The 25,357-nt window shown below is 47.5% G+C and overlaps 1 protein-coding gene across 5 annotated transcripts in view; it reads right to left on the reverse strand.

Moving 5' to 3' along the window:
* Positions 1-25,134, reverse strand: part of LOC125719068 (F-actin-uncapping protein LRRC16A-like) — a 40,610-nt gene extending 15,476 nt beyond the window's left edge. For 4 of the 5 annotated variants that reach the window (XM_048993523.1, XM_048993522.1, XM_048993521.1 and 1 more), the window contains exons 1-17: positions 24,744-25,134; positions 22,643-22,740; positions 14,727-14,777; positions 10,713-10,772; positions 9,974-10,089; positions 9,358-9,449; positions 8,855-8,925; positions 8,512-8,585; positions 7,384-7,459; positions 4,074-4,162; positions 3,770-3,864; positions 3,246-3,332; positions 2,086-2,189; positions 1,622-1,699; positions 1,200-1,276; positions 971-1,075; positions 739-808 (exon numbers count right to left, since the gene is read on the reverse strand). In XM_048993523.1, the coding sequence (XP_048849480.1) occupies positions 739-808; positions 971-1,075; positions 1,200-1,276; positions 1,622-1,699; positions 2,086-2,189; positions 3,246-3,332; positions 3,770-3,864; positions 4,074-4,162; positions 7,384-7,459; positions 8,512-8,585; positions 8,855-8,925; positions 9,358-9,449; positions 9,974-10,089; positions 10,713-10,772; positions 14,727-14,777; positions 22,643-22,740; positions 24,744-24,783 (1,383 nt within the window). In that variant the 5' untranslated portion in view covers positions 24,784-25,134. Of the gene's footprint in view, positions 1-738; positions 809-970; positions 1,076-1,199; positions 1,277-1,621; positions 1,700-2,085; positions 2,190-3,245; positions 3,333-3,769; positions 3,865-4,073; positions 4,163-7,383; positions 7,460-8,511; positions 8,586-8,854; positions 8,926-9,357; positions 9,450-9,973; positions 10,090-10,712; positions 10,773-12,455; positions 12,759-14,726; positions 14,778-22,642; positions 22,741-24,743 lie in introns of those variants that run through there. The other variant, XM_048993525.1, reaches the window with a different exon arrangement.
* Between the last annotated feature and the right edge of the window lie 223 nt (positions 25,135-25,357).

A 25,357-nucleotide genomic window follows, 5' to 3' on the forward strand; every position in this document is an offset into this window, starting at 1 on the left:
AGAGGCAGTCAAAAGCAGAGCTGAGTGTGGCCGGGGTCCTGCAGCGAATCAGGCATATCCCAGGGCACCACGAAGCTCACACAAACGCGACATCACAAACTGCCTCGCAGCTGGAACACAGAAGCTCTCGCACAGACGCACTTCTGCCCTCGAATCCAGCATGGGCAGGGACACAGAGACCACAGCTAGGGGTTTCCGGAACAGTCCTTTATGTGGTAGTTAGGGAGGGGGGGGGGGGGGGTTGACAGGGATCTGAGAGGTGGCTGGCAGCCACTCAGAATTTGACACGCATGTTCGGAGGTCGACTTTAGGAGGATTTTTCTGCTTTGAGGCACTATATACACAAAGAGCTCTCTGTCCCAGGATTACATATGAATAGAAGGCAGTCGAATCCACCCCCTCCAAACTAAGTCTCCATGTAATTATGTGATTACAGCATCAGGTGATGTATAATGTAGGGACATTCTGGATGGCTCGAACAGTAGACGTGTGCTGTACCAGCATGAATAATCTATCTGGGTTTAAGGAAAAACCAGGAAACCCATTACAGTCGGAACCAGTGGAGGGTGGACCGAACCGGACACGCCAGGATCTAATTGACATGCAGGGCTGTAATGAGACCACATACATCAAGGAGGTAGGACTGACTGCGAGAGATACAAGCATCCCATAATCAAATCCCATTTAACCCTGAAGCTAAGGAACGCAAAGAACCCCTTGAGAGCCCCATGGTCATACCTCACAGGAGCTGAGGTCCAGAGAGACGTCCTTCAGATTAGGGTTGCAGGCAATGCCCAGCAGGAGAGCCCTGGAGACAGAGTCGTGTTAAGACTTTGTGCTGGATTTTAAAAAAAAGAATGAAAGCAGTTTGAAAGATACTTCATCATTGCACAGAAACACAGCCAGGTTACGTTATCTGGCCCTGGACTGGATGGGCAATCAGAGGCTGGAGGACAAGCAAAGGGCTCACTTAAGTGCTTCCAGGGGGAGTTTGGTTCCCGACACGTTGACACTACTCAGGACCAGAGCGCTGCTGAAGAACTGCTTGAAAGAGGGAGGGATCTCTCTGCCCTTCCTGCAGGCCAGAGAGACGTTAGACACGCCAGACGCGTAGTCGTCGTAAGCATCACCATTGTCATCATAACACCCCTTAAACTGAACCCCAAAGGCAAACCGCTGATAACCCTTCGATGGCTCACCGGTGAGGAAAGATACTCTTTGACATGTTGAGTACAGACAGGTGTTGTACGGAGCCCCGCAGCAAAGAAGCGCACACCTAGTGGACAGAGATGGAAATGCGGCCAGGAGCCAAAACCACTTCTCAGTTAAAGTCCGCAGGACTTCAGTGTAGGTGAAGTGCAGAGATTTGAATGTAGAGCAGTCTGTGGGTGAGTAGGTTAGAACACTGTCTCTGATCAGAAGGTCGCTGGTTCAAATCCCAGGAGTGGCAGAGTGGTTTCACCATAGGGGCCCTTGAGCAAAGCCATTAACCCCCAATTGCTCTAGAGACTGTCTGCCCTGCTTGGCATACAACTGTCTGCTAAATATCATGGAAGAACAAAAACCCTACATCCTCATCTCAACAGACAGACAGACAGCGAGTCACATGAGCAAAACGCACCTGATCGAGGGAGCAGTCGGTGTTAGAGAGATCCAACATGACCAGATTGTTTGGCTGGCTTAGGAAGTTGTACAGATTCTACAGGGGAAAAAAGATGACAGAACGAGGGAAATGACTACATCATTTGGCTAACACCTTGGTCAAGTCATATAGCAGATTAGCGTGACCATAACTAGTTAATCTAGTTGGAGTAAAAACCAGCAGCAGGTGTGTAGAGTTTTTAACCAACTGGAACTGAAAACACTTTCATGCAGAATACTAAAGCTAAACAGATGACGACTGAGGTTTTTCCATAATTTAACCGAATCCAGGCAGCTGCTCAGTCACACATTTAGAAAGTACAGCACATCCATACCAATGAACTGCCCAGGGGTCATTTAAAAGCGTAACGCGGCATAGACTGATTGATCCACAATGTTTTTAATGGAAAACGGAAAGGACCATCGGTCTCCCCTGGTACACACTTGGAGGTCGTCCCCTCGAAGGACATTCCCAGACAGGTCCAGGTGGGTCAGCGTGCTGGGAATAACCTGGCTAGCACTGAGTGACTGGGCAAGGTGGTTTACTCCTGGGGGTGCGGGAGAAAAAGGAAGCAACATCAGTCTTCATATAGAAGGCCATACGATCAGTCCACATAGAGACATTGGACCCAAGAGTCCTGCAATAAGCCTAACAAAAAATGGATTGTGAATATCAGTGATTTGCATCTCAGACAAGCTTGATATGCAATTTACACGTGCAGCAGTATGGGGGAGCTCCAGGACAAGGAACACTGAATAGCTGGCAACTAATTGCTTGAATTTCCAGCTGATTAGTGTAAAAATTAAAACGCTGAACACAAGACAGAATATCAAGAAGGCAATATACTGGTTAGCTTTCTTTTCTGTGGTCCCGGAGTCAATTTCATCTTCTACACACAGGCAGCCACCTGGTTCTTCGCACCCTATGAGCTCAACCAGACCCCTTGCGCCGCTAGTATGTCCTGCAGGCCGCAGATCAGTCGCAGACATCAAACCAACATGAGAAAGCCAGACCCAGGTTAGCATCTCTAAGGCTCCTTGTGGGTTCAAATGGGGCTTGGACCCGCGTACCCACTGCACCTTCCATCAACCCTCTTGCATCACCTGTGAGCTCCTTATGTCCACAGTTACCATCCGTTTTAAGTTTGTGACAGGGAGCTGAGCATATCTATTGTTTATCAGCCTCAGACGGAGTGAGATGACAGCGGTCACCCATGCCCAAAGAGTCTCAGGAGAGTAATCTCCAAGCAAACACGCTCGATTTTGACCTTTAAAATGAAAAGATTCCTGATTCGGCAGCCTGCTGCAGTCTCCCATGTAGGGACAAAAAGGCAGTTTTGGGGGAAGGGGCTTTAACAGGGGTCTTGAATTCAACAATGGCTCCTCTTGTTTATGCCCTAAGACACAGCAGGAGCGTGAGCGTGCTTAAACACCAGTCACGCAGTGATTCAAGATCACCATTCGAAAAAAGGAACTCTGAAATGAGGAATACATTTAACCAGTGAGTTTCCACTAAATTATGCAGTGGACTGGTTTAGCCAAGTCCAGTTCCAGTGTTACCTAAAGAACATGAGAGGAATACTTGTGACTTGTGTGACGCTCACCTTTAGGTGATAGCGAGGTCTTGGAGAGATTGAGATGCCTGAGTCCTGCTCGCATTTTGGCAAACTGCGAGGTCAGGGCAGCAATTCCTGCATGAGAGATGCAAAACACAGTAAAAGCAGTCATGCAACACGGCAGGCGTTCATGCATTAACACTCAGACATATAAACTAAAAGCTACTTTAATCAATAGCATATGACTCAGTCCTGCCATTCGGGTGTTACGTCTTTCTGTTCTGACGTTTTCACCATTATTTCTCATAATATTCGTTTTCCAAACCACATTTTAACAGCTGGACATTTTGTTGGATGAGTTCAGATTAAATAAGACCTTTAATGTTCACTAGCAAGTTTCTTGTGGGAGTAGAGTAGGATAATGCACAAGCAGGAGCGTAGGTCTAAGGGCCGGATCAGGACCAGCTCCTCAGGCCCGCGAAGGCCCTCATTACTCAAACAAGATGTCATTAAGGTGACAAGTGAAAGGCAAACCTATGACCTGCAGCCCTGCTCCCATAAAGTGAGGATACCTCTGTCCTCCAAGGAGTTGTTGGCCAGGATGATGGTGTGAAGTGTGGAGTTGGGGTTCAAGGCCAGGGCACTGGCCAACTTCTGTGCGAAATCGCTGAAAATCCAACAGCAAAAGCTTCACTTTCATGAGAACCTGACGAGCGCACCATTCAAAAGACCGACAATTCACTCGAGTTTTAATTGACGTTAATTCCAGAATACTAAGCAAGTGACTGGGCTCTGAGTCTCAGCAGACAAGAAACCCTCTAGAACGGGAGGCCTTGCAATCGCTACACCTTCAAGGGCAGGGTGGGTGATGCTCACATTTTGAGCCCGGCGTTGTCCAGGACAAGCTCCTCCAGGCGAGATGAGCGAGACACCACACGGAGAATCTGCTCACACACATCTGTAGACTGCAAGAAAATACATTCGATTAAAGGGGCATCGCTGCTGTAGAAAGATTCTATGAAATCTGGTCAGGCATTGGTCAGATGTGAACCAACAGCAACACAGCATTCACATCACTCTCTGCACTCTTTCCTAGCTTTGACATGAAGCTGTCTGTCTCAGATCATAGATGGAGAGGCAGCAGCTTAATCAGCACCCAACCCCATCTAAGGACGACTCCAGCCGCTAAGCATGACAGCGTTTTAAAAACAGGAACCAAGGATCCATGTTTTGTTACGGGAAACCGTGGCTGACGACTGGCCCTCTAGATGGTTACAAGTGGGGGACACAATCGGACAGGAGGGGACCCGTCAGGTACAAAGTGGGTGAGTGGGGGGGGGGGGCCCTAAATAAGCCCCTCTGTACAGCTTATTAGTTATATGATCATATTTATGATCACAATGTTAAAGACGCAATCGTGTTACCACTTTAAAAGCAATAAAAATAAACTTGAGGGAAAAAATGGCTGTTTTATTTAATATGTATATTGTAGCCTACACACTGCATGGTTAAACTGCACTTTAATTTATTGAAACAAAAAATAAATCAGATTGGCTTATTAATTTGTAATGTCCCCATGAAAATGTATTAAAATATCAAGTTATTCACAGATAGCTTCATACGCCTAGCAAAGTCTAGCTCGTAAGTGAAGTTTTGGCAGCAGTTACAGTAAGCAAAATAAGCTGGAATACAAAAAACACAAATTAAGGCGTCATGTGCCACAGAGAGGTACAGACTGACAGTGAACAAAAGTAGGCCGTTTGGGAACCATGACCGCATGTACCGGAATGCCACAGAGAGGTACAGACTGACAGTGAACAAAAGTAGGCCGTTTGGGAACCATGACCGCATGTACCGGAATGCCACAGAGAGGTACAGACTGACAGTGAACAAAAGTAGGCCGTTTGGGAACCATGACCGCATGTACCGGAATGCCACAGAGAGGTACAGACTGACAGTGAACAAAAGTAGGCCGTTTGGGAACCATGACCGCATGTGCCGGAACGCCACAGAGAGGTACAGACTGACAGTGAACAAAAGTAGGCCGTTTGGGAACCATGACCGCATGTGCCGGAACGCCACAGAGAGGTACAGACTGACAGTGAACAAAAGTAGGCCGTTTGGGAACCATGACCGCATGTGCCGGAACGCCACAGAGAGGTACAGACTGACAGTGAACAAAAGTAGGCCGTTTGGGAACCATGACCGCATGTACCGGAATGCCACAGAGAGGTACAGACTGACAGTGAACAAAAGTAGGCCGTTTGGGAACCATGACCGCATGTACCGGAATGCCACAGAGAGGTACAGACTGACAGTGAACAAAAGTAGGCCGTTTGGGAACCATGACCGCATGTGCCGGAACGCCACAGAGAGGTACAGACTGACAGTGAACAAAAGTAGGCCGTTTGGGAACCATGACCGCATGTACCGGAACGCCACAGAGAGGTACAGACTGACAGTGAACAAAAGTAGGCCGTTTGGGAACCATGACCGCATGTACCGGAATGCCACAGAGAGGTACAGACTGACAGTGAACAAAAGTAGGCCGTTTGGGAACCATGACCGCATGTGCCGGAACGCCACAGAGAGGTACAGACTGACAGTGAACAAAAGTAGGCCGTTTGGGAACCATGACCGCATGTGCCGGAACGCCACAGAGAGGTACAGACTGACAGTGAACAAAAGTAGGCCGTTTGGGAACCATGACCGCATGTGCCGGAACGCCACAGAGAGGTACAGACTGACAGTGAACAAAAGTAGGCCGTTTGGGAACCATGACCGCATGTGCCGGAACGCCACAGAGAGGTACAGACTGACAGTGAACAAAAGTAGGCCGTTTGGGAACCATGACCGCATGTGCCGGAACGCCACAGAGAGGTACAGACTGACAGTGAACAAAAGTAGGCCGTTTGGGAACCATGACCGCATGTACCGGAACGCCACAGAGAGGTACAGGCCGGCAGAACAGGAGGGAGCAATGCAGGAGGCGTGCAGAGGAACGAAAACAGAATGACTAACTCACTAAGATCTTTACCCCTGCCCACTTATTCTGCATTCAGCATATCGGATGCATGTACCGAATGTTATTTTACCGTCTAATATACCCCAGACCTGGGACATGCACCATTTTTACAGGATAGTCAACATTATTGGCATAATGTACATACAAATGATTCTCTTACGGTTCCTGGCTGTGCACTGGGGAGGTTTTGGCGGAGATGTCCCCTGTGGGGCACTGGCGACAGCACTGTGAGCTGGTGGTGTAACAGCATCACAAATATGCGTTTGGTATGGCAGCAGTGTCACTGCAGGGGGCGCCCTCCCCCAGAGCAACATGGTCTGAATGGCGCTTCTGGGAAAGGACGGGCCCTCTATCAAACGGGAGCGTGATACAGATCCGTGGGGGGTGTGAAGCTGGGCGAGTCCGGGCAGTTCCCCCCAGAGACAGCATTGTGAGATTCTTACAGAAGCTCCAGAGACCAGGGGGAGACCAAACCTGACAGCGCCTCACGGTCACTTGTGGTCACTTTACCTCTCTGTCCCTGGGCAGCCCAGAGGCAACTGTTTTGCCCACAAATTACCTCAAAAGGAAGTGACTCAACATATCTGAGACTGTTATTCAAGTTGGAGGTTGACCATATTAAAGCAGAGAGACAGTACTGAGGTCAGGCAGGCTGTGAGATGAGAAAGCTCTGACCATCTAAACCACAGCTGCCGCAGCTCATAAACCATTAAGTAATACTTCATATCCTGCCCTTTCAGACATCCCAAGCATCCAAGCCCCAGGCCCCCCCGCCGCCAAAGCCTGCCGTCAAACCCACACTTCTTTGCCGTGCATGTAACATACCCAACAAAGCAGCGTGAGGTAAGGAAGCACTTAAGTAGCATAAATTACATTTCACCGCATTATTCACTCTGCACCAACAAGTTCTTCAGGACTAGCGTTCGGCTAACAACAAAAATTCAGAATAAGGAAGCCGGCCTTGGGAATTTTTAATGCGTCATTAATGGCCGCATTAACTTAAACGAATACCATGGGAGTTTTTCATTCTCTGAGACGCCAAACATGAAGCCGCTGCCACCAACACGGAGCGGCCTGACAGAAGCAGACCCAGCTGTGCGGAGTTGGACACCGCAGACGTTACAAGTGTCCGATGTTCGAGCCGGTGGAACACAAACATACCAGCTTGTAATCCTTTATCGAGAGCTTCGTGAACCACTGGTTGTATTCAAGGACGGCAAGGATGGCCACTAGGTCTCTGGGACAGATAAAACAAGTACTTGTCAACATCAGACAGACTGTTTCATAACAGCTTAACATGCTTTAAAAAAATACATTCAGCGGCCACTTGAGTAGATGTGCAGACCCAGGATCCCAGATCCCACTTTCCCTCCAGATGAGTTTTACTTGTAGAGACATCTGCCAGCACTGTTGCCGCTGCAGTGCCCGTGGAAGTTCCAGTGGCACCCTAGGCAGGCTTCACTGCCCAGTTTCACTAAGTCTTGCACGCTGGAGCACTGCTGGTCAAGCGCGGATGTGGTGGAGTCGCTCCCCCTGCGAAGGTCGGTCCCCGTCGGCGCCTATCAGTACACTCGTGACCTCCCCGTTAGCTTTAACGAGTCTGGCCATTCTCCTCTGCCGTCTCTCATCAGCAAAGGCGCTTTCATCCAAGGAACTGCCCCCTAACTGCATGCTTTTTGTTCACTGCACCTTCCTCTGTGAATCTTACACACCGCAGTGAGTGCAAATCTCAGGAGGGGTGGCAGCTTCTGAGACGCTGAAACTACTACATAGGCACCGGCAGTCCAGGGACGCCAACTCTCACACATCTGGTGCGACACGCAAACTTTCAGATTCTCCTGCTCACGCAAGAATAAATTTACATTCCACTAACCTAAAATTAGCTACATAAAATTAGCGTTAGGACAGTCTGCAAACCCTGCAGATTATTTACATGGTTACGTGCATGTAAATATGTGTGCAGATTTGTCTCGAATTGGAAAATCTCAATCCAGTCAGCTGACCGGAGTTGGTAACCCTGCAAATCATGATCAGGCGTCTTCATCATTCTAATGCTTAACTGAAGAGTAAGTGAACCTCCTGACTGCCGGTGTGCTGAATGCATCCCGCTTAAGCTAAATGACTCGTTATTTGCGGCGTCGTGTTGTTGCTGTCGACGTGCAGCTTAATAAATTAGACACTGAGTGAACAGAATCAGCTGCTCATTACTGGGAGAAACAGCGATGAAAAAAAAACCTTTCGCGCAAAAGCTGTTGCTGTCTACAGAACTCAGTGGGCAGCTAGAGTTACCTGTTTTCAAGATGAATGAAGTCTTGTAAGTTGAGCTCCCTTGTGTCTTGAGTCAAATAGATTGTGTCCACATCCTGTAAGGTATAAAAAGCGAGACATGCTGAACAGGTTTAATTAACTCATAAAAAAAAAAAAAAAAAAAAAACGCAAAGCCAATACAGACGAATCAAAAGGTGAAGTGGGAATGATATAAAACTGGAAATGAGGGGAAGGGGGAGCAAGAAGCAGGAATGATAAGGAATTCATGAAAAAATGCAAATTAGGAAAATCATATGGTGTCACATGGTGCCCCAGAACGAGTCATGGAGCAGGGCCTCATGGGAAACAGTCCAGTGCAACTCACCCACTGCACCTCATCTCTGTAAGGAAGCCCCAGCCAGTCACAAACACACTTGTAGGTCTGGGAAAAGCCCCCTGGGAGAGACATCGAGGACAGAAAAGTCTGGGTCAGGTCAAACAGCTGGTCCCCTGCAGGCCAAAGGCTGCCAGTACAAGTGCCCCCATCAGCAGCCAGCAAAACTAGCTTTAAACTTTACTCTGCTTAGATACAAATAAAGACTCAAAACAATAATGACCATGGATTGCCCATGTGTAGATGACCTTTCTGAGATGGTCCTGAGGTTAACATCTTCACCAGGGAAATTTGCTCTTGTACTCAGTGTACTGTTATCATGTAATAAGCATTAAAGAACATTCAAGTCATGTAAATAATAAAATATGACCCAAAATCCCACAGGAAAACAATATCTGAATTGCCTGGCCCCCCCAATGGCAGCGGAGGCGTTCCAGATGGAAAACCCTGACCTTGACCCCCAACCTATCCTGAGGTCAGCTCTTGTACTTAACCACAAGGTCCGGGTTCCGGAACATTCTCCCACAGGGCCTGCAGGTGGGACATCCGCTCGGGCGGCTCCACAGACAGCTTCTTCATCATCCTCCTGGAGGAGTCACAAGAAGGGGAGGAAATCTCAGGCGTCACAGAGAGCCGCCCTGCAGGCTCAGGCCACCCAGAGCACCACAGACAGAAAGGCAGAACAAGCAGATCTCCTCACTTCCAAGAGAATAAGGCCAACATGACCATCTACGCAGAACATGAGGTCCAGTCCGGCCTGAAATGGCAGGGAGGGCACGGTGACCTACGCAGGGGACAGGCAGGGGGTGATCCCCAGTAAAACAAGACCGACGGGACCATCTACACAGAGCACGAGGTCCAGTCCGGCCTGAAATGGCAGGGAGGGCACGGTGACCTACTCAGGGAGTGATCCCCAGTAAAACAAGACCGACGGGACCATCTACGCAGAGCACGAGGTCCAGTCCGGCCTGAAATGGCAGGGAGGGCACGGTGACCTACGCAGGGGACAGGCAGGGGGTGATCCCCAGTAAAACAAGACCGACGGGACCATCTACGCAGAGCACGAGGTCCAGTCCGGCCTGAAAAGGCAAGGAGGGCACAGTGACCTACGCAGGGGACATGCAGATCTCCTGCAGACGGACACCGACGTGAGCCAGAACCTCATCCACGTCCTCGGAGGAGGCCAACTTCAGAGATACAAGGCCCCTGTCAAACTCCAGCAGCAGCTGTCGATGAAGGGGGGGGCAAATTCACATACATTAACACAAAAGGAGTCCTCCTAATGTCACACACACACTCCCATGCAAATTTATAAGAGCAAAAAGGCAGCCTGGTGATCAGACATAGCCGGGTGAGTAATTCTGGTCCATAGAGTAAAATCCAGACCAAGATTTTGTTTCAACCAACCAGTTGAGTATAGAGTCAGAGTCACAGAGGACTCAACCAAATGGGTGAAACATAATCTTGGTCTGGACCCTCCCACCTCTGGACATAAGGGTCAAACTGCATATTTAAACATTAAATACAAACTTCACCCATATTATACATCAATACTTTTTTTTTTTACAGTGTTATTTTTATACTTAAATAAAAATTTCTAATGTTCAGACAATATAAAACTGCACTAAGGTCACATTAAAAAAACATTCACACTGCTAATCCCACAGAACGACTCAAAACCGCTGTGGGTTCACATTTCAGGACTGAGGCAAAACCGTCAGGAATTCCCGTCCAGCTCGGGGAGAAACCGCTGTGAAAGCTTTAGCGGTGTCTGCTAGTGTGGCGTTTCAGCGGGCGACGTGTGGGCCGGCTGCCTGACTGGAGTCGCTCAGCCGCAGCCGGGACTTACCTGCACAGGCTTGTTACTCGTGATTCCCTGGAGCTCCAGATAATTAAAGGTCTGCTCGACCTGGTAAGACAGGCAGACGAAGAGGGAGTCATCAAGCAGGTAAAAGGGAGGGAGACGGATCCTGTTTAAGCCTTGCAGGCACATAACAAAACTGCAAGTATGTTCTAAGTTTTACTGAATTAAGAGACATACAGATCAGGTGGGATCGTGTTGGTAAAGCGCAGTCATGAGGCATCAGGAATTACCTAAAGGTACCTCAGGGCTGGTCGATGCCCATGGGAGCTTAGGTGAGCGTCACCGCTGGGGCACCCAGCTCTGCCCGCCAGACCCCCCCCCCCCCCCCCCCCGCCAACCAGCATCTCTACTTTAGCCTCAGGACCCACATTCTTCCCTAGTCATGAATTTATGACTCACATTTATTACATTTTGAACCAAACTTATTTTACAAAAAAGTGCAGTAATAGTAGCACAATGCCTTCATGCAAAAGAAAGAAATATATATATATATTTTCAATATATTTTTTTTAACCACACACTCCACCACCCAATAAAAATGGTGCCCCTACCCCCCGGCTGAGAAACACTGTCACTGCCCTATAGGATTTACTGGCCCAGAGGTACATAAAGTAATAATGGCCCCGTTAACACACATCCTCAGGGGTCAGTTACATTATATATATATACATATATACAAGCTGCATATCTGTGAGTGTCTGTAGCACTTCAGGCATTTTGAAATAGCCCCCAAAAGGTGGCTGAGCTGCTGGGAAACGGGGGAATCTGGGCGATATCGGACCCGTGGGACCCAGAGCAGCCCGGCCGCCCTGCACGGTGCCCAAGTCCCCGACTCCCACATTCCCAGGTTGCCGACGTTTGATCGTTTGTTTTTAAGGGGCCGCACTGCAGCCTGAGACCCCAAATCCTCCGGCATCCGCTGATCTGCACCGACGAGCCACCAGTTCACAGAGAAGCCGAGTATTTCATACACAAAGGGAAGATTTTAGACAAACAAGCTCTCGCTGTAACTTCTAGCCACTCAGCAAGACGTAAACAAACAGGCACTTAGTCGCTGGGGAATCAGATTACAGATGGGACAAACGGGAAGGGGGGGGGGGGGCACAGGAATCTGGGAAAGCCTGCCAGGGATAGAGGGACGGAGACTGGGGGGAATTCCTACTCTTCCCCCTCCCACCGAGAGTGTGGCTAAAGCCAGCCGATTCATCCAGACTCATTCACATTCATGACACTGCACCTCTTCAAGGGGTGCAGGGGCTCCTTTCAGCCACAGGCACACATCCCCCCCCCGCCCCCCCATTGTGTCCCACAGCCGGAATAGAGAAAGTCACCGCGGCCCCGTTCTGCCGCACCGTGACGCGCGTCTCAGCGTTCCTCAGAGAGTTACTGCGAAGCAGAGAGCAGCACCAGCAGGCAGGATGCTACAGAGAGAGCATCCTGTCCATTCAGGAAGTTATTAACTCACCCCGCTGCATATTTACATTTATGACTGCCGGAGAGAGACACCCGCCAGGCCCCAGACCCAAATGCGAGATCCGGGGAAGCGGCGAGGGACACACCCCCCGCCGGCAACAGCAAGGCTGAAAAAGCCCTGCAGAACCCTACACAAGGCCTACACAAAGCCCAACAGTCACCTTGCAAGCAGACAGACAAAACAGCAGCGGTGAGCAAACGAGCGAAGCATCGGTGATAGAGAAGGGAGCACTAAGGGAGGTGAGAGCGAATAACCTGTTAAGGCTTGGTACGCATTCCTCCGTCGGGACAGATAGTGCTTGTGCTCTCTTCTGGTCAGTTATGCGTAAATCTGCCTTTCAGGTATGCGGATCCTCCAAAATCCCCGCTAAGGGCGTTTTTTCCGTCCGCACCAAGTATGGAACTTTCGCTTTTCCATTTACATCCGGTCAAGTACTAGTACCAAAAGTTGTAGTACCGAAAGTTCCAAACCAGCTGGGGTACTTCGGCACTTTCAGCCACAGGCACGCCCCCGCCCCGTTACTCCGGGCGGGACTCAAAACGCTTCCTCTGTCGATTGGTTATGCAAATAACCCGCCTCTGAAACACAATATAAACGGCACCTTGAAAATTCAGAAACTGATGATAAACGAATTAAAAAAAAAAAAATTTAAAAATTTGGTCGTGAGAACATATAACAAAAAGATGCAGATGGCATGACAAGAAATTAAAAAGTATTTTTCTGAATATACTAATACAGCAGGCATACAGCACTGCTATCCTAGCGAAGTGATTTTGTTATAAATATAGCAATGTGATTTTGTTGTAATAAAAACTGGGGTATTTATTCGAGTGATTTAAATGGCAAGGATGAAAGTTGTTGTCTTGGAGAACGCATGCAGCGCTCATGCAAACGCAGCGGAGGTCAACTTTAAACTGATTGTTAAACATGACCTATAAAAGGAATACTGTAAGTAAAATGTCAAAGCTTGCAAAGCTTTTTTTTTCCTATAACAGTGTAAGAGTAAAAAACACTGGCGAAAGTAACTGCCTGCACTATAATGTCTGTACAGAATTGAAAGCAAAAGAAGAGAATCTCTTAATATAGCTGACTAGTGATGTAAGAATTGTATGTGAATAACGTGCAATAATAATAATAATACTACATTTTATTTATAATGCCCTTTACATCACAAGATCTCAAAGGGCTACAAGTTAAAATAAGAGAGACAAAATAGTTAGTTTAAAAGTGAACAATTTTAAAACCTCTAAGTGGAGGAACCAAAGGTTTTGTTAAAAAGAAATGTCTTTAGATGCTTTTTAGAACAGTCAGTGGGTTGTGGTGCCCTCAGGAAGTCAGGGAGGGCGTTCCATAGGCGTGGAGCAGCAGCACAGAAAGCCTCCCATCTATCTCCCATAGTCTTTAGATTGGTTCTTGGTTTGTGGAGGAGGTTTGCCTGTATAGAACGGAGGGAACGTGTTGCGTGTTGATAAGTTCTTTGAGGTAGGGCGAGAGGCAATATTGGTATTAATACTGCACATCGCCCAGCATGATATCCTACAGCCATTTTTTGAATCCAGTACAATTGCGCTGTGATGTGATTCAGCGCCAAACCCAGTGGAAAACCGATACCTTGAAGACTTGAACTACCAAAAGTTCAGTACCTGGTGCGGTGAAAAAAACTCCTTAACTGTCACCACACAAGGCGATTCGGGTGACGAAAGGCAGTACGGCTGGGGACGCCCTCACAAAAATCACTCCACCTTGCACCGGAAGGACGCTGGAAACCCATTACGATGCCAACCCTGCATCGTACCTCTGCGTTCGTGGCATCTGAAAAACCCCATTTCCCATAATCCCACGGTCTTGTGTTCGTTAGACTCTATGTGTGGAAGGCGAAGGCCCAGACGCCCACATAGGTGCTGGAGACCCTCTGGGACAAACCCGAATGCTGCACGGACACACTCAGAATGCCAGCCCCAGTGCCAGACGGATCCTCAGATGTTCCCCAGCAAGCACCAGCCTGCCCGGGGACCGGTTCAGGCCATAGAGCTTTAGAAGGATCCGCGAGCCTGGAATTCCGCGGTGGCAGGCTGAGCCGTGCGGGGAACAAGTCCATACGCAATTATCTGCACAGCTTCGGGAGGAATTCAGGGGGGGGAAAAACATGGCCTAAAGGAAAGTCCTCTCAAGGTACTTTATGCCCATTGTTCGGTGTGGATGAGGGACCAAAACAGTGACAGGATCCCACACTTCAATACTGTTTAATAAAATGAAAAGTATATCTACAACCACGTCAAGGTGTATGCTACGTAGTAGGTTTTGGCATTCTGTTTTATGAAAAATGTGTAAAAAATTATCCCTTAAAACCTGAGGTGAAGTTTTAAGCATTTTTCCTCATTACTAAATGCAGACTACTGATTTTCCAGCCTCAATATGTCTGGAGTGTTACCACAGTTCATAAGGTCCTTCCAGGACAACATGTGACTCCTTATAATACAGTCAAATTCTAGGACAGGAAGTAACTGACAGACCATGTGACTCACCTTGCTGGGGAGACGGGTGCTCAGAAGGTAGATCCGATGGAAGGACAAAGCCTGTGAGGGGGCAGAAGGATCTGAGTGAATGTTAAGGTGGACCAGAAGACCAGGACAAGGAATCCACGAGAAATCCTGGTGTTTAGCACCATTCCCTTCCAGCTTAATTCATCCGGGCTGATTACAAAATGCTAATCTAGATGTTTACCTAAATCAAAGCGCAACATCCCACGGAGTCTGAAGGCTATGACGAGAGACTAAAAAAAAATAAATTGCTAACAATTTCTCAAAATACCATAACGTTCAGCTTCTTTAAAACAAATATTTCCTGTTTGGTTAATGATTTCCTTCTGGAGGCCAAAGATATTTCACAGCTGAACATTTGATAAGTATGCATCAGAGAATGTCTGCCATAGATATTTCAGAAGACAATGTTCCGGACCTTAAAGGCGAGGTTACTATTTTACAGTAGAACCGTAGCCATGTTTGGCATACTATAGATGATGTGGACCAAGCAGTCAGTGGAATGCAAAGCTCACCCCCATCCTCACTTCCTGCTTCTGCTACTGATTCACTCACTGCCACAGGGGCCAGCAGCGGTCATATCAGACTCATGTGATCTGTTCCTACACTGGCTCAAATCCAGAGGCTTTTCTGGGAAGTCTCACGGATCCCCAGTTAGTGGAAGTGGCCATTTTCAATGCTGAGAGAAACATCAGTTAACATAAGAGACGCAAACGCTCCAGCTGCATAAAGCAGAGCGATGCATGACGGCCGGCGGCGTGGGAGTGCCGCCAATCGGGACGACGTCTCCGGCCCCCAGAGGATCAGACAGGGCGAATGTGGTACATCAGTTGGCACCAAAGGCCTACAAAACCCAGAACCACAATAAGACGGCTGCAAGACTCAGACCTGCCCCATAATCCCCGCCCCACAAAATCTGAAGCATCCAATCACGGAAGCAAACATGAAACCTGAACCACACCAGAGGCTGAGCCGAGCTCAGCTGACCCGAGCTGAGATTCCCCCACCGGGAAAACAGCTCAGGACACCAGTGAACAGCCACACAGTACGTGGGGGGGGGGGGGGGGGGGTCGCTGACATTCGCCTCTTCACTTCCTCGTGGTCATTCTGGTTGCACTTTTATTCTGACAATATTTAGCACGGCCTGTTCAGAGCAAAAGACCATAAGGAGTAGCGGAGGTATCAGAGATACTCTCTGTAAAGACCTTTGGATTGAGGCTTTGACCTCTCTGATCAGACCCCCTGACATCGCTCTCACTTCATTTTCCAAAAAGACACTATAAAAAAAAAATCTGTGTAAATATTTCTTCACTTTTCCAGACTGCCAATTTGTAATAATGAAAGTACATGAGTCAGTCTACATAAAGCTCCTGGGGGAGGGGTTTGGGGGGGGTATCCTCTTTAACACACACTAGAGTCTCTCTGGGGGCAAAGTCTGTTTCCACACCCTGGACCTCAATAGCTACAATGTGTTTGGACTATAATACTTGTCATATCAACACAGAGCTCTGACCATTAACCTAATCACAACAATTGTTAAAAAGCACAGGGGGAGGGGGGGGGTTTACGCACATAAATCAGGTCTCAGGAGGCCTACTGTGCAGTCAGTGTTTTTGTCTGGAGATCATGGTCTGTGTCCCCCCCACCACAAACACTTTCATACTGAAAGAACAGTCTGTTTAGTCAAAAAAAAAAGGGTCAGACTGCTGGTGATCCAGCTGCCAGTACTTATTACTGCAGTGATGAAGCGGCCTGCAACTCACACTCACACATTACTACGGCATTACCTAATGTCCGCCAGACACCGATATTCCACAGCACATTAATAACACATTCCACATGATGGTTCCGAGGTTCAGCTCAAAAAAACTCTACACGTTTATGTGGAGAACAGGGACTAATCGGAAGTTCACTCAGAAGACACAGAACATCATGGAGTTCAGAAAGTGGAAAAAAAACGTCCAGCACTGCTGACATATACTCTTTTCACCGATCCCAACAACGTTCGTTCACAAGCGCACCGGAAAAAGTGAGCTTGTATGGATAAAATCCCCAGGACTGAGTTTGGAGCTAAACAAACGTGCCTCACCCAGATGTGGCCCCTGTTGGGCCAGATGTTGGCCTGCTCCCATGTTGCCTGCTGAGAGGTTCTCCAGCTACCCAGACCACACTTTTGGTTCATATTGAGGGACGCAAAAACACTCACAATAAGGCCAAGAGGTCACTGCACCGGGAAGAGAGGAACAAGCCCTTAAAAACATTGGAAGGGCGTACAGAAGGTCAGGGTTCACACCAAGGTCGGCAGTTTTTGGTGGTAGACCTGAGGAGTACGAACGAAACAAACAAACAAACAAAAACACACCATGAAGCAGCACACACTCCCACCTCAAACATCATGGTTGCTCACTGTTTATCCACCTTCCACCTGCTGCTGACATCTCAGTCTCAGACAAGGTGATATGATTACACAGACCCTAGCAGCAAAACACACGCCAGCATCTGCCGATTCATAATCACAGGAAAATTGGACATCCAATAGCCTCAAAATGAAAATGCAGACGTGCAATAATTTAAACTGTCTAAGTGGATGGCTCATTCCGTTCTGAACCTTAAGCCCAGATAAAATACGTCAACAGATCAGATAATATCTGCATCATAACAGAAGCGGAACCAAGACCATCGAAATTAAAACATGACAAAAACCACGGAGGCCGTGATCTCCAGTCAAAGTACGTTCCTGACACAGCAGCCTGACAAATGGTTTGTCCTTTAAGATAATGAAGGTTTATTGTAGTTAAAAGGAGCAAGGGAAGGGCGCGGGATTTCAATATCCGTCTTTGGACGAATGGGTAAGGACACATCATCTTTCAGGAGCACAAGTGAAGATGCACGCAGACAGAGGGCTGCACACCAGCCCCACCAACACCACTTAACCCAACCACTAAGCATTCCAAGAAAAGCAGCGTCTGCATTCCACCTGCCCACACTGTCACTCCCCCAAGCGATTTTTATTAATCTAATTCAAATAACTGTCAATAGGAGCAACCTCAATGCAGTCACCCATCGACTTGTGTCCTATCATGCTTACATCCAAAGTCCCATAAGAACCTTAATAAAATGAATAGAGAGACGTCTGAAGCAGACAGAGTGGACATTCGCAGATGTACTTTACCACGCAGGTGACATTCGGCCAGAACCGAAACAGATTGCGCTACCTGCCACACAGCTTATACCCAACTTAAAAATTTGTACATGTATGTAGTTGATGCAATGATGAACTACAGTACAGTATTTGCACTATATTAGTTAAATCGCACTACTTTGACGTTAGGCAGAAAAGAGTTTGTACACTACAGAGCTTTAGTTAAGAGTGTGTGATATTGTATCTCGTGTTGTAAAGCATATCTGACCTCTCCTCTATAATAATAGAGATAAGCCCAGACTGACTTACATCCTCAATTCTGGAATGTAATCGGGAGGTACGGTATAAAGAAATTAGATTTTAACTCACGTAATCAGCCCGGGTGCCATGGGACCTCAGACTCTATATAAAAGCCATATAAATTCTGGCTGCATGCGAGCAAATGAGACTGGAAAAAGTGCCCTCATGCTGGATGCTACTCTTACTACCTCATGGCACATTTTATCCATGATGCATGAATTTGCATTATGTCTGCCCAGCATATTCTCCATCCTGCCCCACCCACTGCAAAAAAACACACAAAAATCCCAGTGGAAAATGAGATGTATTCGTTTGGCAGAACATCCAAGGTGGAAACACCCTAAAAAATAAATAACTCGACAGAAGGAGAAATTAGCTTCTAAGCCAATTACACGGTGAAGCATCTTCAAAGAAATTGTTATTAACATTCATTAGTGGGTAGAGCAGCATAACTTTATGCTTCCAACAAAACATACACAACATCTGGATCCGCTGAATAGCCGTTTCACAGTTGCAGCAGTCAAGGATGATGAAACACATGAATTTTATTATATTAGAGCGAAAATATGATATGACACCTAGTTTTTCCTCCCCAGAACACAGAACTAGGGCACGTACTAAATTCAGCGAACAGGCACAATAATAGACGGCTCACAGAAGTTTATCGGGCATTGCTGATGAGCAAAAGAAGTGTAAAAATGAGAATTTTAATTAGTTCAATGACATGAAAGGAGCTCAGGGTGCCCACAGTGGAGCCAGGACCTCATAGACAGAAGCCCAGGAGAAGCCAAGGAATCACATGGAGTAGCACTGCACCGACATTGGGAGGAACCAATGACTCACAGAGAGGAGCACTGCACTGAGAGAAGGGGAGCCAAGGAGTCGCAGAGAGGAGCACTGCACCGACAGTGGGAGGAACCAATGACTCACAGAGAGGAGAACTGCACTGAGAGAAGGGGAGCCAAGGAGTCGCAGAGAGGAGCACTGCACTGAGAGAAGGGGAGCCAAGGAGTCGCAGAGAGGAGCACTGCACCGACAGTGGGAGGAACCAATGACTCACAGAGATGAGCACTGCACTGAGAGAAGGGGAGCCAAGGAGTTGCAGAGAGGAGCACTGCACCGACAGTGGGAGGAACCAATGACTCACAGAGAGGAGCACTGCACTGAGAGAAGGGGAGCCAAGGAGTCGTAGAGAGGAGCACTGCACTGAGAGAAGGGGAGCCAAGGAGTCGCAGAGAGGAGCACTGCACAGAGAGGAGGAACACACTAAAAGTGAATGATCTAGAAGAGAGGAACATTTATGGTGATCAGTGAGGACACTGAGCTACTTCAGGTTTTACAAACTACTTTTAAATTGAAAGGCTTCTGCACTTGGCTAATTAGTTCAGTTCCTGTGATTTGTCTGTGGTTTGTTTCCTTGTTTGAAAGACTCATCCAGCTGCTTCACATTAACATTAGTGACACATGCATGATTATAGGAGACTGACCAATCAGCACACGGCAAGAACTCAGTGCTTAAGTGAAATCCAGGTCCTCTGAATTGAACTGGTGTTTACAAATCCTGTCCTAACTCAGTGTCCTCTGTGCCATGGATTCCTGATCACCCTATGATGCATTCATCAAACATACCACACTGATTTCATACTACAAAAATAGGAGGGTGTACATGAGAAATAAATATTCTAACCCTACTAGAGACCAAGCTTCCTAAATAAACATTTACTCCACAATGACCTTTGGTATTGCTGGACAGACAAAGGCTTTATTCCATCAGGATTCTTTGATTGAGACACTGATAGGCTTCTTAGTGAAGCAGCCCAGGAAAAGACAGTCTGTGTCAACAGGGAAAGCTCAAAGTAGCATATTTATCCTAAATATAACACGATGTTAACGATGCGTGGCCTCACTGATAAATGGCCAGCCATCACATGTGCGAGAGCAGTAGGGGCCAGGCACTAGGACCCAGGGGCTTTGAAGAACAGGGCAGGATCTGAATCTAGCACCGACGCCCACCAGCTCTAGGTTTGCTGTCAAGTTACGACAAGCTGGGCGTCGGAGCTGGAAGATTCCAAACTGGATGGGATAAGCAAGGCCGCGTATTTCACAGGGCTCCACATTGCACCTTTGCACGGCAAACACCACAAATATTCATGCACACACCCATCAAAGACCAAACAGAGGGAGCCCCTAACTCACATGCTTGTCCGGACAAGCCCCAAGCTCCTCTGATGTTTGCTTAGCAGCACACATCTCTCAGCTCACGCAGTCGGGTCCTAAATGTTACCCCCCTAGAGAATGGGCCGAGTTCATCACCCATGGGAATCTCCATCGGAAAACCTGGGGGCTGTATTACGAAGCCGGGTTACTGGCTTATCGGAGTACCTTACCGGATTTAAGGTAGTCTGGGTAAAATGTAAGTGAACGAATGCGAAGTCCATTTCGACTGTGGTACCATAAATCCGACAAGTTACCCCGATAAGCCAGTAACCCGGCTTCGTAATACAGGCCGCTGGAGTGCTGGAGCCTACAAGCTTCCACAAGACGGCATTTTTTCAGCCACCAGCCCAGATGTTAGCCAGATAACCTCAAGTGTTTCTGGGTTACTCCCTCAGGGCCAGCCCACCTTATAGGCGTGACAATACAGTCATTTACACTAATTTTAATATTTCATCACGATTCTTGTAAAAGACACCAGCTATCTAGTTAGCGGCCAGATACTGTGTTACTGAAATGTCTGCGATATAAATGAACTGACAAAACGTGTTTTCTGCAGCTCTTCGCACTCAGCATAATAGCATAACCTCACCCAGAGCGTCAGCAGCCCCACCGTCGGCTGAGTATATTTTTAATTCAGTGGATCCATCCTGGGCTTATTTATTTATTTATAATTTTTTTTAAAGACTGTAGAGCCCTGCCAAGTGCCCAGTCACACTGGCAAGCCCAACAGGAAGCGCAGCGCTCAGAGCCATTATGTAATACCCCCTCCGCTATTCACGGAAAACTTTGACTCGACCCAAGGGAGCACTTTTTCAAATCAAGTTCAACATAACAAGCATATGCATCCGGAACGCTACAGTCTGAATAAATGAAATTTACGAGTCATATAGCTTTCTGGTAAACAACAGATGCCAGCTAAGCCGCAGTGAAATTTAAAGATGATATGTTCAGAGGGGAGCTGGAAAGGCCGCCTTCCCGCAGGGCTACTTTACATCCACGGCAGAGATGAAGAGCCCCTTAGAGGACATCTGGGTCCAATTCCAATCCCAGAGACGAGTCAAACCACAGGTTAAAAGCACCGGTCAGAATTCTGGTCCAAATCACCACAGGTTTGCACGGTGGGCCTGCTACACACTCACATGTGCAGAAGGACGTTCTTATATAAGGTGGTGTCCATGCATATTTGATCACACACACACACACATACACACACAAATTCATACGTATGCAAGTTTTATATATGCACATTATATATAAAACTTCATCACACATTGTTTTCAGACAGGGGCATGAAAGCACCCCCCCCTCCCTCCTTGGAGCCAAACTGGCGGTCTGGTGTTACACAGACTTTCCAAAAACAGCCAGGAAGGCCACACCCATCTTCTACACTGGGTGCTGGGCTTTCAGGATGACCAGGAGATCAGGAGCGCTGACGCCTTCCCCACACCCTCTGGGTCAAAGGGGGCCCAAAGGAGGTACTGCAGAGTACCATCACAGCCCCAGCACTGTGGAGCTGCACCCCACGTGCTCACAGAAATGGAAGGGCTCACAATCAGACAGGTCCAAGGCATACCTCCGTACACTACAGGAAAGAACTTTCTCTTCTTCTTAAAGTAGAAGACGGGCGACATCCTCATAACCTGGAGATCACAAGAATTAAGCTCTGACTGCAGACCATGAGTGCTTCCACTCAGCTTCACCTGTGAATTTCCCCACAGATATAGAGCCCACCCCCAGTCTTACACATCCACACCACGCTCAGCCAGCGACCTGCTCAGAAACACACATCTGCTGCGCCCCCCCCCCCCCCCCCCAAATCCACCAGCACCGGACAGGAGAATAACAACATGGAAAACTACTTTAAGAAGCAAGTGAAATTACAGCTTTCTTGTAGTGTATGGAGGAAGCCTTTGGGCATGAAGTTGTTTTAAAAATCAGCAGGAATGTGAGCACTTCGCTTTCTTTGACCACGTGGGATGCACCTCCACACTGGTAGATGTGCAAAGGTGCTTGATGCGGGGGGGGGGGGGCATTTAACCCTTTGTGCAACTATCTCCTCTGACATAGGGTCAGTGTCATTTTCATTTCAGTGGGATATATTCCAGTCTGCATAATACCATCTAAAAAACAAAATATCTACACGTAGGCTACAAATTTGGAACAATCTCAACGAAAATAGGTCGATCTCAGCATAAGCGGCGATGTTCAGTTCCGTCCTTGGTGGGGAGGCAGGCGAACTCACCAGAATCTTGTTCTCCAACTTGTCACCTTTTGCCTCCAGTTTTACCTTCTTCTTCAAGATCAGCCTGGTCTTCCGACCCACGGCATCCTTAACGCTTTCTGGAAGGCAGGACGATGTTTGCGATGAACGGAGAGCGGCCTTCGCTTGAAGAACCGCTATTTAAAAGGTTAAAAGCACGATTCGATGGACACCCTGCATTCCCCGAAGCCCAGCTTCTAAAGGTGCTTTGTTAACGAAACATGGTCTCATAACAAATCAGCCCAAGAAAGTAACACTGACTCAGTGTAGAACTGGGTCAGCACTGTTTTCATGGGAAAAATAAAAAACTCTTCTTTGAAGAAACTCTGCATGCCAGCTGGACCCAAAATACTCCCAGTGACATCACTGACTGGTTGGCTAAAACCACTGTTAGGAATCACTTGGCAGTGGAGGCATAACTAGAAAGATATAAAGGGCATATTGATTACAGGACAACAAATACTAACCGGGTTCTAGTTAACAGTTTCCAGCTGAGACAAATAACTGACCACAATGGATTCCACTGTGTGGAATGATTCATTTAAACCAAGCAGACATATAAACTGCTGACTTTAATCCAGGGGTCACCAATTCCAGTTCTAGAGAGATCCTATCCAGTAGGTCATGGGTGTCAGACTCCAGTCCTGGGGGGCCCCGAGCCCTGCACATTTTTGGGTTTCCCCTCATTTAACACACCTGATTCAACTCCTTGTGCTAATTACCATCACAGCTGACTCATTTGCGAAACAGGGAAAGAGACTAAGCTACACAGGGCTCCGGCCCCCCAGGACTGGAGTTCGACACCCCTGCTGTAGGTTTTCCATTCTACTTGGCTTCTGATGAGCCACACCTGTTCCTGGCATCTACCTGAGAACAGGTACGGCTCATCTGAAGCCAGGTAGGATAGAAAACCTGCTGGACAGCGGCTGCCCATGAGCGCAGTTGGAGAGCCCAGATCTAATCTCATGCATGATCAGCCCAGCAGAGACGATGACCGTGCCCGTGTGCTGAGGCCTCCTCAGGCTGCAACAGCTGATGCTCTGCAGATGTCAGCTGCGTATACAGGCTCAGCTCTGGACAGCTGGTCCTGAAGCAAAGACCATCCATGTGACTCCATAGTGAGCCCAGGGCTGATCCCTGCTGAACCTTCACCATGTGACTGCATGAATGCAAAACTAATGTCTTGTTATATTGTCCTCTGAGAGCCTTGGGATGCAATTTATGTGTGTGTGTGTGTATGTGTGTGTGTGTGTGTGTGTGTGTGTGTGTGTGTGTGTGTGTGTGTGTGTGTGTGTGTGTGTGAGTGAACCATGCCAGTGAAACTGCAGCCAGGAACTAACGTTCTACAAGTTAGTGAAGTGAATCTGCCCTTCTTTATGACCACAGCAGAAAATCAGAAAGAATAAGAGTCCCTTTTCAAAGTTACACTAATAATAATAATAACAATAATAATAAACTAGACGTGCCAGAAAAGTAGAGACCAATTTTCAAACTATACCTAAAAAAAGTAACAAGTCATATAGAAATATACAAATATTAAACATAGAATAAGCAAGTTGGCAAAATATTTTATTGAACTCCAAAACACAACTGTGAGTGTAAAATTGGCGGGAGGAGGATTATAATTACACAGTGAATACTAAGTATTTGGTAAGAAGAGGGGTTGGGAGGGGTGATTTCTAAGTTTTAATGTTTGATGTGCTTGGGGAAAAATTAACTACCCTAAGGATACACGACAGGTCGGTCAGCAGTAACATCTACGCAATAAAGCCTAGAATAAAGCGAATTTAAGGAAACGTACCGGGTTGTTTAGAACACCGAGTTGCTGCACTCTTACTGAAAACTTACAGGGAAGTCCGTTAATCACGCCTTATTTTCCACAAATGTGTCACTGGCTATAACTAAAAATGTCTTAAGTGTGTTGCTAGATGACAGGAATTTCAGGAATTGTTGTATCAGCGCAAACTCGGATGAATCATACAGGGTTACTTAGAACAAATATCAGAAGAAATGACTATTATTCGATAGACACACACCCCGATTAACATTTGACATGTAACGGCGTAAAGGCTCCTGATCTTACCGAGCAGATCCGCAGGAACATCGGACACCCCCTCGCTCATGACCGCCGACTTGTTGATGGGGGAAGCAGGAGAAACCCGAGCTCGACAAGTAACTATTTATACCAAAACGTAACAATCTACGCCAAAAAGTAACTATGTACATCAATGAGTAACTGTTTACGCCAAAAAGTAACTCTGCCCGTGCAGATTCTCGTTACACATCAGGTGCTGCTCATATACTCTCCCTCGGAGGCGCCGCGCCGAAGCCACTTTCTCGGTGCATTTTCTCTCTTCTTCAGGCACCCAATAAGAAATGGAATAAGCGCATATATATATTTTTAAATATATAGTTAAAAACCGAAAGATTCGCGATATCGCTGTGGAAAACAGTGGGCCCACCTAGCAGACCGAGCCGCCGGAAGAGCCGCACAGCCTCATTAAGCCGAACCGAACGGAGCCGAGATTCGCTGCGCTGCGCCCCTCCTCACAGGCGACGGCCGTAATGGGGAGAACAACGACACTTGGCGGTAAGAAGTCGGCATGACGGCCAGATACCAATTACTGTAGCAATTACAGTACATCCACATCAGGTAATTAGAATTTACATCAGGCGTGTCGATCTGTAGTCGTCCCC

Source organism: Brienomyrus brachyistius, chromosome 23, assembly GCF_023856365.1.
Source record: "Brienomyrus brachyistius isolate T26 chromosome 23, BBRACH_0.4, whole genome shotgun sequence".
Lineage (NCBI taxonomy): Eukaryota > Metazoa > Chordata > Actinopteri > Osteoglossiformes > Mormyridae > Brienomyrus > Brienomyrus brachyistius.